General features: G+C 37.6%; 1 protein-coding gene across 5 annotated transcripts in view; it reads left to right on the plus strand.

The window, feature by feature from the left end:
* Rgs17 (regulator of G protein signaling 17) overlaps positions 1-17,884 on the plus strand; it is a 128,318-nt gene that overhangs the window by 78,970 nt on the left and 31,464 nt on the right. For all 5 annotated transcript variants that reach the window (XM_087193436.1, XM_087193437.1, XM_004856857.3 and 2 more), the window contains one exon: positions 10,361-10,504. In XM_087193436.1, coding sequence (XP_087049562.1) covers positions 10,361-10,504 — 144 coding nt within the window. The remainder of the gene's footprint in view (positions 1-10,360; positions 10,505-17,884) is intronic.

The raw sequence follows: 17,884 nt of genomic DNA on the forward strand, positions 1-17,884 counted from the left end.
TGCATAACTTTTTCTTGTTTTATTGATGACATTAAGAAAATTGGTTTTGCTTAAAGCTAACGTTGAACTCTAGAAAAGAAAAATATGACAGTCATGTGGATTTTCACTTCTGTAGTTACTGATAAACCTCAGCCAAGTCCCTGTTTGCACCACTCTTTACAGTTGCACACAGGAAGCAGGTACACATCAAGGCTCCAGGACTGACCACCCAGTGCCAGAGGGCAGACTGTGTTCTCCGTGCTGACTGTGACTTACAGAGGAGCTGCCTCAGCAGTCTCTCAGCAGGGCTCTTAGAGAGTAGCTCTTCCCCTTTTCTGTGTCTGATTCTTTACATGATGCAGCTATGTAACAAAATGATAAGACACTGTTTCACAACATAGCCATATGCCAGGAGGCCCGGGAGAAGTTTAGACTGGAACACAGATGAGATGCTGAGCTGCTGGTATTCAGGGACATATAAATTAGGCAGAAAAATAGAAGCATTCTGCCCCAAACGATATGAACATCTACACAAAAGAATCAGTGCATAGGAAGTTTATTCCAGAAAGAAGATCCTTAGGGCACAACACACACAATTACCTCAAAAAAACATAAAGCATTTGCTTTTGATTTTCTTCGTAGCCAGTCAAAAAACACAAGATCTTGCAAATCTAATGAATGTTTATTTCTCTCTACAATGATTTCAAGCAACATTTCTAGAGCTAGCCTGAATAAATGGATATCAAAGATGAGAGTTACCTCCAATTTTCTCAATCCCTGTTTGAAATTGATCATTTAATAATGAAAAAGTTAAGATATTCAGTGCTCAAGAAAGCTATTAAATCTTTCTGTAAATGTTCAGGGTATAAATAAGGACTCCAGTGTTATATTTGTGTGTGTGAGTGTGTGTGTGTGTGTTTCTAAAGAAGAAAAATTTTAAAAGAAATGTAAAAAAGATAACAAAGCAAATAATCCTATGCCCTGTGCTCCAAGTAAATAAAAATTAATTTTTGGTTTTGGTTCAGATCTTTTTAAAGAAATGATCAGATAAAATTGAAATCATTTATTCTCCAATAACATTTCCTTCCTTATCTTCAAAACACCCAGTCATGGATCCATTTCATGCTCTTACAACTTTTCTAAATGTATTAGCCCCATAACTAGGTATTGCTATTCTGTACTCATGAAAATTATGTTAATGATACTATATCTAATAGTTTGTCATTACTTTTTTCATTCAGCATCGCTTTTGAAATCTCAAGTTGACTCATACTTTAAGTACAATTCAATATAATTTTATTCCTGAAAAGAATAAAATGTGGTTGCATCTTAGATTGGGCTGCTGTAACAAAATTCCTTCAACTAAATGGCTTAATCAGAAACATAAATTTATTTCTAATAGTTCTAGAGACTGGATGTTTGAGATCAGCATCCTTTTATAAGGGCACTAATCTTATCCATGAGAGCTCCCTCCTCGTGACTTTATTATCTCATAGGCTCCACCTCAAATATTATCACACTGAGTATTACATTTCAATATATGAATTTGGTGTGGACACAACATGCCATCCATTACATTCTGTCCTTGGTTCCAAAATTCATGTTTTTATTACATGCATAATATATTCATTCCATTCCAGTTGACCCAAAAGTTTGAGCATAGATTCTAAAATATAAAATTTAAAGACACTAGTCCATCTGTTTTCAACATTAGACACAAGTGAGATTCAAAGTACAATTCATTTTCAGACAAAATTCCTCTCTGACTGTGAACCTATAAAACCAAGGAGCTTATGTATATGCTGTCAAATTATAACGGTGCTCCAGAGAACTGTAGACATCGACTTTCCAAAAAGAATGGACTCAGAAAGCAGAGAAGAAAGGCCCAAGGAATTCCAAAACCTAGCAAAATAAACTCCATGAGATCTTAAGGCTATAATAATACTTTCTGGCTTGATGCTCTACCCTGCAGGCCCACTGAGGTGGAGAGCCCACATTTGGACCCACTAGAGTGGAGGCCTTGCCCCTTCACTAGTGTGTGTGTGTGGGGGGGGTCAATGTGCTAGACAGGGGTCAAGCCCCCCTGCTCCTGGTTGTCCTCCCCCCATAGCTTTGGGAACAGTGATCTAGCCTGTTAAAAAACAATGCTACCTGTGCCCTGCTTGCCCCCACTTTTGAAACCAAGAAAGTAACGTTCCTGACTTCTGAATCACCTTTGGGGTCATTCTTAGCTTGCGTCAGAGTAGAGCATGACAGCAGCTAGATAGCTCCATGGTCCTTTTCTGTAAAATCCAAGAAATCTGACAATCTTCATTCCTTTTCGTCTCCTTCCCCTTCCTTTTAAAGTGTCAGTTTCTGGGTTTAGGCAGTTGATTAAGTTTATGGTTCATCTACTTACTAATCTTTGTATCAAGCCACACCCTGGCATTGTCTTAGGAACAATCCTGTCTTTTCAACTGTTGCAACTGTTGTGAGTAAGCTGAAATTTTTCCCCATCTCTAGATCTGGTTGTTTTTTACTTAACTATTCTGTCGTTCAATCATTTTGCTCTTCACAAATCTTACTGTAAACAGTCAGGGGGAAACAAAGCCACTGTTTCACACTTTGCTTAGTAATATCCTTAGCTAAATATCCAACTGTACTGCACACAAGTTCTCATTTCCAAAAAAAAAAAAAAACTAGAACATAAAAACACTGCAGCCAGGTTTCTTGCTACTTTATAAAAAGGATTGACTTTTCTCCGCTGGACAAAATGGAAAAAAGGACAACATTAATGAAGGCCCTAACATATTCCTCATTTCCATCTAAGATCTCTTCATGGTGACATTTACTGTTCATATTTCTATTAACATTCTGTGTGCGATCATTTATGTATTCTCTAAAAAGGAAGCTTTCTCTATCTACAGTTCTCTTTTTTCCTTTCTGAGTCATCACCAAAACCCCTTTTAAAAGTCCTGCTAGTCATGGTTTCTTCTGCCATGTACTTCAAAACTGCCAGCCTCTGCCTATTACTAAGTTTAGAAGTTACTCGTGTATTTTGAAATTATTTGTGATACCAGACCTCCACTTCTCAGTACCAGTTATTGTCTCAGTCAGCTTAGGCTGTGATAGCAAAATACTATAAACACTATGACTTTATCAACAACAGAAATTTCTTTTTGTTTTTGCTTTTTTCCTTGCAGTACTGGGAACTGAACCTAGGGCCTTCACACTGTGCTACATACCTGGTCTTTTTTAAAATTTTTATTTTGAGAAATAGTCTGGCTAAATTGCTAAGTTGTCCAGGATGGGCTCAAACTTTTGATCCTCCTGTCTCATATGCACCACATATGCCTGGCTAACAGAAATTTCTTTCTCTCAGTTCTGGAGGCTCAGCAGTCCAAGGTCAAGGTACCAAGCCTATTTGGTGACTGATGAGCCCTCATCCTATTTTACAGTAGTTTCTTTCTGCTTGCTGTGTCCTCATATAGTGGGAAAAGAGTGAACAAGTGCTCAAGTATTCCTGAAAAATGGACCCACACAACCTAATTCCCTCCCAAAGGCCCTAAGTGTAAGAACTGTCATACTAGGGAATAGATTTGAGCATAAGAATTTTGAGGTGACATAAACATTCAGTCCAGCAGGCTATTTCCATTGTAAGTATTAAGTCCACTGTACTTAATGCCTTCATGTGCAGTTGTGTAATTTTCTTCAATGTATAGTATAAACATGCAAGTGGAATTTGTCCTAGGTTATGTATATTGTTTTTAGGTTTACTCAATATTGTTATTTAGAGAGATTTATCAGTTTACATTCCCTCCATCAGTGTATGAGAGTTTTTCATTATGTGTTTATAACACCTGTCTTTTTTTTTTTTTTTTGGTACTGGGAATTGAACTTGGGACCTTGAGCTTGCAAGGCAGGCGTCAGCACCACTGAGCTAAATCCCCAGCCCTAACACCTGTCTCTTATTTATTGGAAGTCTGTGTGTTATTAGAGATGTAATTTTTTGCATAGAAATCTAAATACCTCAACATCATTTTAAATAGTCTGTCATTTCTAAATGATAAAGAAACACTCTCTAATTTAAGCAATGATTACATTCTGTTGATTCACTTATCTTTCCCATGACATTGCTATCATCATAGTTTTGTATTATTGATACCTATTGGACAAGGACTTTCCAGCAACGCTTTAGGTATATTTGCCCTTTATTCTTTCAAATACATTTTAGCATACATTTATTAAGTTCTGTGGATGATTCAATTAATATTTTTATCACATACACATCAAATTGATAAAATAATTTGAGAAAATTAGCATTTTAAAGATTTCAGTCTTCTCATATGAGAAAAAAAAAACCCTATCTATATTCAGGTCTTATTTTATGTTTTTGATAGTTTCTTGATGTTTCCGTAAAGCTCTTGTTCAACTTTTGTTAGACATTTTTCTTTCTCATTTTGCTATTTATTTGAATGATGCTTTTCTTTTATATATGCTAATTAATTGCTACATGTGTATTAGAAATATATTGATTTATGAAAATAGAGTATCCCTCTTGAACTGTTCTTATAATTGTTGAATCTCTGAGAATTTTTTTGTAGATAACCATATCACTTATAAATCAAAAGATCTGTTTTCCTAAATTCTTACTTTTCTTACGTAATTGCATTGACTAGGAAAGAAATTCATAATTTTGAATGTTAGATGTGAAAGGTCTCACTGTCTTTATTAATGGGAATACTTTTAAAATTCATCATTCTATAAATATTTATGAAGGGCCGGGGATGTAGCTCAGTGGTGCTGCGCCTGCCTCGCAAGCACAACATCCCAAGTTTGATCCCTGGCACCAGAAAACAAAAAACAGAAAAACTGTACAAATAGTTCTGTGAACCTCCTATGTGCCAAGCACTGTTACAGCTATGAACAAAACAAATCTTGCCTTCATGGACCAAGCATTGTTACAACTAAGAACAAAACAAACAAAAATCTTACCTTCATGGAGTTTAATTTTAATTGGTTGGATAAATATGTAAAATTTGTCAGACTGCCAATGATAATACATAAGGTAGAGAAAAGCTAAATAGGAAAAGGTGATAATCATTCTGGGGATGGAGTGAAGGAGTTGTGATTTTAAATAAGACAGCCCTGGAATGTAATATTTGAATAAAGACATGAAGGAGTCAAGCTCTAAAACAAGTGCAGAGACCTCCATACATGATGATACCAGACAGGGCTGAGGAGCAGCAAGGGAGCCACTGTGGTTTGAACAAAGGGAAGGAGGATGAGAGAAAAAGACGTTATATTCAGACAAGAAATTAAGGCCCGCATAGCAGAAACTTTGGCTTTGATACTGAAGGAGATGAGAACCCCCTGGGAGTTTTTGAGCAAATTCAAGTGGAATATTATTTGTTGAAATTGTCCTAATTATGTTTTAAAAGGCACACTCTGGCCATTGTGTTCAGAACAGGATGGAATGGAATGGGAATGGCAAGAGATGGGGAGTGGTAGAAATCAAAGGAGAGGCCTCCAGCCTCATATTTGCTGATCTGCTAACATGGGATACAGATAAAATAGAGAAATCACAGATGAGTCCAAAGTTAGAAGGGTGAGCCTTTTTATTCACTGGAATTGGGAGAAAAAAACATTTTGGAGACAGATAATGGAGTCAGATTAGACTATATTAAGTTTCAGAAAGCCAAGTGGAGATGTAAAGTAGGTAGTTGGATTATGAGTCCTCAATTTAGGAAAATCATCTTACTAAATATGTAAGTTTGACAGTTTTGTGTAAAAAAACTAGTAGATCCAGTGAAAAGTATAATTTCATCAAAGAAATGATAGAGGTGAGTTCTTGGGATAGATTACTGTGCCCATACAAACTTTAAAGGTAAAAGAGATGAAAAGGGAACCTACAAAGGAACAAGAGAAGTAACCAGTGAGACAGATAAGGCAAACAGGTGAGAGTGGTACCCAGGAAGGCAAGAGAAGAGAGTGGAGTTGTCCCTGTGGCTGTGTTACTCAGTTTGGGCTACCATAATAAGAGGCCATAAACTAGAGAGTTTAAAAGCCATGAAAATTTATCTCTCATGGTTCTGGAGGCCTGGAGTATGAGATTAGGGTTGAAGGGACACATTCAGTCCACTGCAGTGTCATACAAAGGCCCATGTCTTAGTTCGTTCTCTTGCTATAATAGAATATTTAATTCTTGATAATTTATAAAGAAAATAGTTTTAGTTTGGCTCATAGTTCCGGAACCTGGAAAATGCGTGTTCGTCTAGGCTTCAGGTGAGGGCCACATGCTGCTTCAACTTAGCTCAGAAAATGGTGGCAAGCAGGCAGTGGTGAAAGAGGGAAAACATACGGGGGACCCTTGCTGTGTAACAACCCATTCTCATGATAGCTAACCAACTCTCATTGGAACTACATTAACACATTCATGAGGGTAAAGCCCCCATGTCCTAATTACTTCTTATGGGTCCCACAACCGTTTTCCACCATCACACTACAGAATTAAGCTTCAATATGAGTTTTGGTCAGAAAATCAATATTCCAACCATAGAAGCCCAGTAGAAGTTGACAACATGACTCTAATATCAAAATTAGAGACATTATGATAACTATAAAATCAGTTTCAATGGAGGGGTGGGATAGCCCTTCCATTTTTCTAATTAAATCATCTTAACTTTGGTTCTTGATTGCTTCCACATAGGGAAACATATGGTTTTGATTTAGCCAATCATTAGATTCAGTGTCATATTTTAAAACCAATTTCAGTGCTTGTTAATATAGCCTGACACCTTCCACAAATTTTGTCTTCTGACTGAAGTGGAGTCCAGCAAAACTTTAATAATTTAGCTAACTTATCAAAAATAATCTCCACTGGGCCGGGGATTTAGCTCAGTGGTTGCGCCGCCTGCCTCGCAAGTGCAGGGACCCGAGTTAGATCTGTGGTACCAAAAATAAATAAATAAATAATCTCCGCTATTAAATTCTTATATAGCTGAATGTAACATTATAGGATGACTGTTATTCCCCCATAGCATTTAAAAAGCATTTCTCATTTGTATCTCTCGAATGACCAGTGATGTTGAACAGTTTTTCATATGTTTATTTGCTATTTCTATTTCTTTGTCTGAGAAATGTCTTCACCTCAGATGCCCATTTCTGGATGGGGTCTTTAAATTTGGGAGGTCTGATTTTTTTTAAGTTCTTTATATATTCTAGATAGCAGACCTTTGGCTGAGGGACAGCTGGTGGAAATTTTTTCCCACATTGTGGGTTGTCTCTTCACACTGTTGGTGGTTTCTCTTGCTGTGCAGAAGCTTTTTAATAAGAAGAGATCCCACTTGTTGATTGTTTGTGAAAACAACATTGAGATTCCACCTCACCCCAGAAAGAATAGCTGCCATTATGAGATTAATCAATAACAAATGCTGTCAGGGCTCTGGGGAAAGAGCAACCCTGCTCCACTGCTGGTAGGAATGTAGACTGGTACAACCACTGTGGAAATCATTATGGAGATACCTCAAAGAACTAGGATTGAAAGTTCCATTTGACCCAGGTATTGCCCTGCTGGGTAGCTTCCCAAAAGAATTAAAAGAATCATACCACAGTGATATATGTGAACCATGTACATAGCAGCACAATTTGTAATAGCTAAAACTTGGAAACAACCCAATTGGCCATCAACTGGAGACTGGATAAAGAAAATGTGGTTTTTTTATAAAATGGAGTATTACTCAGCCATAAAGAATGAGAAACTAGAGACATTTATAGCTAAATGGATGCACATTGAGGCCATACTCTTAAGTGAAATAAATAGGACACATGTAAATATCGAATAGTTTCTCTAGTGTGAGAAACTGAAAGTGTAATAAGGACTAACAGATAATGCGAAATAGGAAGAAAAGGTGCAAAGGGGAAGAGAAAATGGGAGGGATAGGGGAAAAGAAAGAAGGAAATAGAATTAATATGAGAAAAAGAAAAATGGAAACAAAGTCTTTATAGATAGGGAGGGGTGGAGGGGTTGAAGGGAGGGCAGGGGAATGCAGAAAAAATAAGAACCAAGGGAGATTATGTAAAGGTGCAAATTTCCAATGATGAATGTCATTATATTGTATACCTTAAATGTACCAATAAAATTAATTTTAAAAAAAGCATTTCTCTCAGGTTATTGGCATTGAATACTGTTCATGAAAAGTCTACTGTCAGTCAAAGTGTTACTTCTTTGGGGCTAATTTAGTTTTTTCTTTATCTTGTAGATCTGTGGTTTTTCTGTAATGTTTACGTGTTTGGGTTTATTTTTATTTTATTTATCCTGTTCAGCATATGGTGTGCTCTTTCTGTGTGTTTTTGTTTTCTTTGAATTGTGAATTCTCAGCCAGTTTCTCTTAAAATATCACTTCCCTGAAAATCTGTTAATCCTCTCCTTATGATAAAAATCATGTTGGTTGCCTGTTGGAGCCTTTCAGTACTACTACTGTACTTGTTTCAGTTTTCTCATGCTTCATGTATCTGTCTACACTGCATTCTGGATGGAGTCTTTGACACCATCACTTACTCTCTTTGTGGTAACTTTGGGAGGGTATTATTCCATCAGAATCTTTTTAATGATTTTATGTTTTCCATTTCAGTTATTCATTGTGTCTATTCTTATTTCTTGTTTGTCCATTCTTGTTTTGTAGTCTCTTATTTTCCAATGAGTAGCTTTCTTTCCTTTATTATATTGTTTAACTTAAATTTATGACATTAAAATAATTTTAGGCAATTCTGTTATTTCCATTTGAGAGAATACTGAGCTCAAATTATTGAGTTGGCTTTCTATTTGCTATTTCAGTCTTTTTGCCTTCTGATGTGTAGTTCTCACTCTCCTTTGCCCTTCCTAATCTGATCTTTTTCATTTGTCTCCACTAGTCCTCGAGACCCTCAGTCCTGAACCAGATCTTTCATTTGTATCTCAGGATTCCTTCCATCCAGAAATGGCTTTGAAGATATTCCTAGCTCTGTCACTGAATCACTGGGCTCCTTGGTATAGGTCCTACCTGAATGGGTTTCTATACATTGTTATTCTTCAGTAGTTGGGTACCACTGAATGGTTAGAGAAAGTGTCATTGATACCTTTATATGAGTGGCAGAACTACAGCCCCTGATTTAATGCAAGTAGCTTGGAATCTAGTCTCCCATTCCTCATGGTGGAACAGTTTACACCTCACAGAACTGGGCCTTTCCCTCTCATTCTGTACATAAATCGTAAAAGTGACTGTGGCTTTAGCCCCTATTTATCTACCACTGATGTTTTCTGCTTAGTGTCTGGTCTAAAGAAATGTTTATTTTGTTTTTAAGAATATATTGCTTTTAAAAGTACTTACCGTTGTATTCAGAACTGAAAATATAATTTTAAAAAATGAGTTCACAATGGCAAAAAGATCCAAAGCATATTATAGTTTTAATTAATATTACTCTGTCATACATATGACAATATATATGTAGGCATTATTTGTATGGCGTATTTACCGAAAGCATCATTCAATAGAATTTATTCCTATTTCCAATAGTCTATGCTAAATTTGATAATATTATGCTAAAGTACCCTTTGTTAGCTATAATATAGTCCTAGATCAGGGCTGATTCTCTAAATAAGTGGCAACTCATTTGCCCTGACTGGTGAGGTGATAGATACAGCATATGTATCCCAAGATTTTTATCTGCTCTGGTACACAAATCCTGCCAAAGTAATTCCCTCCACTTTTATGGCTTTTTGTCTTCCCCCAATTCTCTTTTAAATAAAAATAAATTTTAGAGGATGGAGAAAGGAAGCTTGTACCTTTTGAAAGTGGGCTTTTAACCAAAAGTAAAGTCCGTCATCAATGCCTTTAAGGTTAGGTCTCTGGAGGGTGAGTCAAAAGGGCCAAGTGTTTTAAAAGGAGGAGCGAGGGCCCCAAACACAAATGTGACCTTCCTCACTATGTTAATATAGTTAGAAGCTTTGCAGCAATGATTTGTAAAGCTTCATTTGCCTCACTGTAAACATCAGCAGAGAAACCAGTCATATGCACCCCATAATCATTAAAGGTGCTCATAAAGGAAAGGATATTTAATCACCCTTGAGTAAAGAAGGAAGTTAAAAATAAATTTTCAAACCTTATCATGTTTACCATGACCAATGATTTTGATTATGTGGCAGCATTGCTATATAAGTTTCTGCAGCTGAAACTTATATAGTAGCATTTTATCCCCAAAGGTAGCAGGATATGCTCCCAATATGTTTTTCCCCCCTGAGAATCTTTAGTTTGACTGCTAAAGATACTGGTTTCACCTTTCCTTCAATTATGCTTCCTTCAGTATAGGCAATTTCTCCTTAGGGCCATTTTGTCATGCCTTGTGGTTTTCTCTCTTCTTTCAGCCAGTTGGGTTCTGAAGTAGCTGAAATGCGAAAAAGACAGCAATCACAAAATGAAGGAACACCTGCTGTGTCCCAAGCTCCCGGGAACCAGAGGCCCAACAACACATGCTGCTTCTGCTGGTGCTGCTGTTGTAGCTGCTCCTGGTATGTCATGTTGGGGGCACAATGACTTTTCAGTCAATGATGGGCCACATACAACAGTGTCCCCTAAGGTTATGGTGGAGCTGGAAAATTCCTATCACCTAGTGACATTGTAGCCTTTGTAAAGTTGTAGGGCCACACATCTCTCCCATCGCATGTTTGTGGTGATGCTCATACAGACAAACCTACTTCCCTGCCAGTTATGCAAAAGCATAGCACATGAAGTTGTGTACACTGCATAGTACTTAGTAATAGTTGACTATATTACTCCTTTGTGTATGTACTATACTATATTTTATTGCTATTTTAGAGCATACTCCTTCTACTTATATAAAGCAAGTTCGCTGGAAAACCGCCTACCCTGTTATGCCAGCAGTGCTCTCACTCTCACTCTCTCTTGTGTATTTGGTGTCTTGACTGCATCACAAGGCCGCCCTGAGTGCCTGATCCATACCATCTAGGTTTGTTGACATCCATTCTGTGATCCATGCAGTAATGAACTTGCCGAGAAATGCGTGTTTCAGATCACAGCCCCATTGTTAGTTGACTTACTGTTGTATTCATTTGGCCGCTAACACAGTACAACAAAACTTCAGTATTCTGTTCGGTGTTTTAATCCTGAAGAAATTAAGAAACAAGTTTTGGCAGGTCAATAAAATAGTATCTGAAACAGAAACATGGCAGAGTGCAAATAGGAAATAGAAACATTTTAATATAGTATAACAGAACTTAAAATAAAATAGCTTTCTTTTACAAGATAATTTTTGTTATAGGTACATGCTGACTTTTTAAATTTTTACATTACTTCAAACCAGCCCCTCTTTAAAGAGAATTTATCCTGGGTGTGGTGTCACACGCCTGTAATCCCAGCATTTGGCAGGCTGAGGCAGGAGGATCACTGCAAGTTTGAGGCCAACCTGGGCTACCTAGTAAGTTCAAGGCCAGCCTAAACTACATAGTGAGACTCTGTCTGAAAAAAAAAAAAAAATTTAAAAGGGGATAATTTCTTTTTCCAACGTAAGATATTCTATTAACCCAGGGAGCTAACCCTTACTCTGTGTTGGATACTATTCTCAGCTCATTATGTATAGTATCTCATTTTATTACTACAACAACTTTATGAGGAATGGATTCATATAATTGTTGTTTTATAGAGAAGGAATCTGAGGACCAGAGAGTTCAACTCATTTGCTAAGTCACACAGTTAGTGACAAATGAAGACAACACTAGAAGCCAGGCAGTCTGACTTCAGAACCACCCATTGAGTCACTGTACAATATTTCATAGATTAAGACCAGAGCGAGGCGATTTCTGTGGGAGTGATAAGGATTGAATACTCTCTACTAGAACTCTTATTTCCTTCAATCTGAAATTATTAAGGGTTAAGGAATGAAAGCAAATGAATTATGTGTGATTTCTCTAACAAAAACATTATCAGCCATACAACAGTTTTTTACATTCATAAAAACTGCTTTAAAACTTTCAGATTACTACAATATCTGTTGAATTTCTGGGCCTAGAGTTTTCCAGACTGGATGGAGCCTGTTCATAATCCAGGACACCACTATAGCACAGAACTATTTTTCTCTTAATTAATGGTACTGGGGATTGAACTTAGGGCCTTTGCAATGAGTTATGTCCTCAACTCTGTTTTATTTTTATTTTGAGACAGGGTCTTTCTAAATTTGCTATGTTTCTCAGGGTGAGCTTGAACGTGCAGTACCCCTGCCTCAGCCTCCCAGAGAGGTGGGGATTATAGGCCTACCCAGCTAACAAAAGCACTTCTGTTTGGCCACAGAGATATTAGAAAAAAACCTTGATGAATGCTGTTAAAGTACAGGGGCCATACACAAGAAGATGACTCAATCACTTGGACCTTTCTGTGAGCTTTGGAAATAGCTTAGGAAGATCCAGAAGACTATCCCTGGTCTAGAAGTTCCACTTGTATATCAGATCTTAAAGGGGCCCAAAGTGTAGTGTTCCTAGGAAAACAGCCTTCCATCTAGCATCCCCCGGAGGAATCTCATCTGTGTGAGCCTCAGGGCTCTGGGTTCTACTGATTTTCTCATTACCGGTATTTGGGGAATTTGGAACTGGATCACAGGCATTTAAATTAGATAGGGCCTTGGGAATCCTCTTGTCCATCTCATCATCATTTTACCAATAAGGAAAAGAAAGCAGCACAAAGACTTGTTCCAGAACCTGTCAGTGCAGGTGTAATCCTCAACCAAACTGATCTCTTGGGCACTGATGTCATAGTTTTTAGTTACCCACGTTGGCCTTGATTCAGAGAGTACCTCTGAGCTTTTAGATTAATGGACAGGAATCCCTGCATGTTCTCCCCCTATCCCTCTATTGCCACCCTGACCTGTAGTTACCTGGCTGTGGAACTGGGTGATCAATAATACCCTATGAGGACAAATATAATGAAATCCAATACTGTGTACAATACTGTCTTAATGTTCTTATACTATCTGGAGAATTTTGTTTATTAATAAATATATAACTGTAATCTTATTTTTACCCATCCCTTTAAGAATCATGGATGGGGAAAAACATGACATAAATGCATTTTCATTCTTTACCTTACTATCAATTTAAATGTAGACTCTAAGGAAATTAATATTTTGCCTGTGGATAGATAACTATTTACTGAGACTTGCTTTTGTCTGCTGTACCAATGTTTCATAAGGATTGCTTTTATTCTTAAATTATTCACTAAATATCCAGACATTCCAATTCATCCATGGGCATCAAATGGTGCCAGAACACAGTCTATGGATCAAGGCAAAAAACAGGTTTTGGAAGTCCCCTCAAGTTGCCACACCTGTAGGTGACACCTACTTGGATTCCCAAACACATGGTGCATACTGTGTGCTCCATGGGGCTAGAATAGAATGTGGCTGTCAGGAACTGCACATCAGAGCAGTGGGCCCAGATGCCTGGCCTAGGCCTTGAGCTCTACAGTCTTCACATTAACAAGTCATCCTATGTAAGACAAATGATACGCAATTTCTAATACAAACAACTTAATTTTTTAAAAAGGAGGAAAGGTAAATTACCTTGAACAATGGATTTTTAATTATGACGGTGTTGTCCAATTGCAAATGAAAAAAAATGTCCTTTATATATGCATCTTGAAAATATAACTTTTTACTTTGAGTTTAGGTTGTTTTAAAGGAATTTTTGACTGAACAAAATAAGAAAGAAATAAATGTTCTTCAAATTATCCAGGCTAGGTCAAAGAAGCAGAACAAAAGGAAAAATGAAAAAATGTAATTTAGGGACAAAAAGTTAGAAATCAAAATATGAAATAGCTTACATTTGTGAGTAGGAGCAGTTGTCCTGTGGCTAATTTTACTTCCTTTTAAAAGAAATAGAGTGCTAGGAAAATAAATAAATAAATCCCTATACCTAGGAATAAATATAAATACTTCACCTTAGCTTCAGATATTATAGACTTTTAAAACAACGTAATGTTTCCTTCAAATTTGAGATTCTCACTCACATTTCATTATTGGCTCATCTCTAATTTTCTAATTTATCCCATCTTTATAAAAATGACCACTATGATTTATTTGGTGGAAGAATACAGACAGTAAGTACTTAACTGCTGCATATTTCCAGTATCCTTCAAAATCTTAATAATTTGGCTGTACTCCATGATGACTTTTAACCTGATCCATTCTGTAGCCCTCTCAAGGAACCATTTCCTTCCCCTAATCATTGCCTGCTGTCTTTACTCATAGCACTCCATGCAACAAGTGGACAAGAGAGTGAGGTTTATACCATTTAATTGTCTTACATAAATGAGTGAAGGATGCTTGAGTATTGGTCATAGACAGTCTCTTCATGCATAAAACCTTCTCCACATGGCACTGATTCTGACCAGGTGGCCAGACTATCTACAGCAGTGATGGCAAACCTTTTAGAGACCCATTGCACAAACTGCTACCCAAAACTCACTTATTTATCTCCAAGTGCCAGCACTGCAATTAATCCTGAATCCTGAGGTTTTAGTTTAGAAAAAAAAAAACACCTCATACATTAACATCTTTTGTCACAAAAGAAAAACACAATAATAGAGCTTTCAATGATGCAAATGGGTTTTCATTGAAAGGTAAAAGTTTGCATTTGGCATGGTTTTGCACAGTTAATGTGATCTTTGCTGTTGTATGCATGGTGATAATTTGTCAAACCTTGGCTATATTTAGTTAGTTTGAGAACAACTCAGGTCATCTGTTAGTCTGTTTCTTATATCAGATTTGATATAATTCAAGGCTGAAAAGAGATGCTCATAAGCATAAGATGATCCAAACAAAGTAAGAAGAGCAATCCCAAGTGCCTTCACTGAGCTAAACTTATTTGGCAGAGAATTCCACACTTTAAGGATTTTATTTTCAGAACTACCAACTGCTGTCCTTTGTTCTCTCTTCACACTCTATCTTCTCAAGTGTTGCATGCAGGCCATAGAATTTAATTTTCCAGATAGAGCTTTCTTGAAATTCCAATAGCTCCATTTCCAGATTTCCAAAATCTAACCAGTGTAAGCAGGAAAAGTCTAGTTTTTCAGATTTGGCTTTATCTGGAGAAGTAAGAAAACACAGGGTTATCTCCATCTTATGGAACTGTAAAATCTGTTACTAAAATTCTCCTTTGCAGTTGCTACAATGCTAGATCATTCCTAGTATATTTCCTGCTGGCTTGTAAGATTGTCTGCAAATTTTGGCGAATTCTCTAAATGCATTTTTAGATTTGGAAAGTATTTCAACTGCCCACTTTCAAGGTCTTGGGTGACTTGGCTCGGGTGCCAACAGAGAGGGCTATGCCATGCTGCGACACCGGTGCCATAGGTTCGCCGCCACTGGTCTAGAGGTTCAGAGCCAACACTGGCAGGAAGAATTACTTGCCTCTTCGAGTACTAGCCTTCTTCTCTGTTCCTGATGAGATAAAAACCTTTGGGAGTTGTTAGGGCTCCTCACAAACTGCTGCCAGGGCAGCATGAATTAGTGAGTTTGTTCAGGTGTTTGTACCTGAGATGACTCACGTAACAGTACACTGCAGACTTAGAAACCACTGTGTGCTCACAAACACAGAGAGGACCAAAGAGGAGAGAGGCAAGCAGGGCTTTCAGAATTTGTTTTGGTCTGAAAGCTAAGGTCTAAATTGTTCTGTGAACCCTCTCATACTATCGGAGGTTACATTAAAATGACCCAGGATAGTTTTTCCAGTCTTTAGGTGCTAGTCACTTTTTTTAATGCCTGGTTGCTTCTAGTGGAGGCCTCTCGAGCAAGATGGGTCTCCTTGTGTTTAGTCATAAAAAGCAGAACTCAAGAGACCTCAGCTACCATCCTTTTAATATGTTCATGTGACTTCTGCTTGATACTGAGTAAAGGTGAGGTGATAGCTGTGGACAGCAGGGAACCCAGGACTGCTGCCTGCAACCTTGGCCTCCACTGGCCCTTTCCACTGCACTCATTCGTCTTTAGATGTTTTATATATTATATTCAAGTGTAAGCTTTTATTTGAAAAAAAATGCCGTCACTAAAAAAAATTAAGTTTGGAAAATGCCATGTCTAATTTTGCAGATCAGTAAACTGTTGGCTGCCTGCTGTTAGTACATGGATCAGTGAAAGAGGTGAGATTAGAAGGCAAGCCTCTGAATAGCCACTCTATTGATGGGTCCATTTTCAGATGACACTTCCGAACTTTTCACTCCCAGATCCAATGTGAATTTTTACCAAATTCAACCTTCCCAGTGAAATTGAAAATGTCCTGTGCTACTGGGTACCACCCATAAGATGTCCGTGGCATCATTCTTCTCAGGAGAGATTAGTTGCAGAATAAATTTAGTAAATTATCTAGTCCTTTGAAACTGAAACTGTCTCCCTGTTGGACACATTAGTTCCCAGACTGTGGGAGAGATCACACTAAATAAATGTTAGGCACTTCATAAACATGCTTTTGATTGCCCCACCATCCCTTTTAACAAGTACCACAGCCTCTATAACTCAAAACAGTGCAAAAATAATGTCCTTTTTTATCTTCTGATGCTGTTATACTTTAGCTCTCTGCCAATGGAAATACTAAGATGCATGCTTTAAAAGTCAAAGGATATTTTTTGAAAAGGAAAACAAAAATCCACGTCTGTACCATGTTGAAGAAACAACTCCCTGCAAATAAAACTGCTCACACATGCTGTTAAATCATTTCATCTGAGGCACCAGTTAGTAAATAGTCTCCTTTGTACCTGTCACCCTCAGAAAGCTGATTCATCCCACACAGGAGCATAAGTTACTCCTATAGAGTAACTGACTCTACACAGGATTTCCAGAGCACTTGTAACCAGATCATCAGAAATGTAACCCAAAGAACTCTACAGTTTTGAAACTCTATCTCACGATATCATAGGTGAATTTCCTGTTATATGAACTTTAAACTACAAAATCAAAAGACATCTGCCAATTGAACTGAGGTTTTACGGGCCATTTACATAAACCTAAAAAGTGGATATTTGGACTGTAGAACTTCTTCATTCATTTATTCATTCATTCAATCACTCATTTATAATTTATTGAATGCCCACTGTCTGTTATCACTGTTATATTTCATCAGATTTCACATGTTTTCCCTGCTTCTACAATGCCTGGAAACAAAGCGTCATTAAGCAACTGAAATACAAGAACTATTTTTTTTCTGGTACCGGGGATCCAACCAGGACCTTGCACTCATGAGGCAGGTGCAGTGTCACTGAACTAAATCCCTGGCCCTCCTCGTTAAGTAGGTGAATCTAAATAAGAATATTTGGTATTATTCCCAGGTTGCCCATTAAAAGAGTCAAATATTGAAGCTGCTCTGCCAAGTCTGTGTAACATATGACCAGAGTCCTATTTATTGTAAAGTTACCAGAATTAAAGTGGAGCTGACCCTTTCAAAGGTATACCATGTGTATCCCTTTTGATGTAGCATTTATTTAAAAATGCATAATTTTCTAAGTATTGTGTAGCAGTACAGTATTTAGTGTCTCACTGGAAAGACAGGGAAGAAACAAAGTAATAGATGAAAATATTATGCCAGGTCTTATTCAGGAGAGTGGAAAGGAAAACTGATCCAATAAGATGGGCCACAAAAGATTAACGATTCAGGCCAGAAGGCAAAACTCAGCTTAGAACCTAGGGTGCCCCTCAATGGGGTGTTCAGTAAGGAGACAGGAAGTGTCCTGGTAGAAACCTTGGAGACAGCAGTGGTGACACCTGTGGTGTGGATTCTCTGAGGTGAGGAGAGGAAGGAGAGGAAAGAGTCTGCAATGGGAGGTGTCTGGTGAGAGATCACAGGGTTATCAGAGGATAAGGCAGAGAGAAAGGTAAGAGTCACAGGGCATCA

Source organism: Heterocephalus glaber, unplaced genomic scaffold, assembly GCF_053883595.1.
Source record: "Heterocephalus glaber isolate CG9 unplaced genomic scaffold, H.glaber_assembly_v1.0 deba00001593, whole genome shotgun sequence".
In the NCBI taxonomy this organism is placed as follows: domain Eukaryota; kingdom Metazoa; phylum Chordata; class Mammalia; order Rodentia; family Bathyergidae; genus Heterocephalus; species Heterocephalus glaber.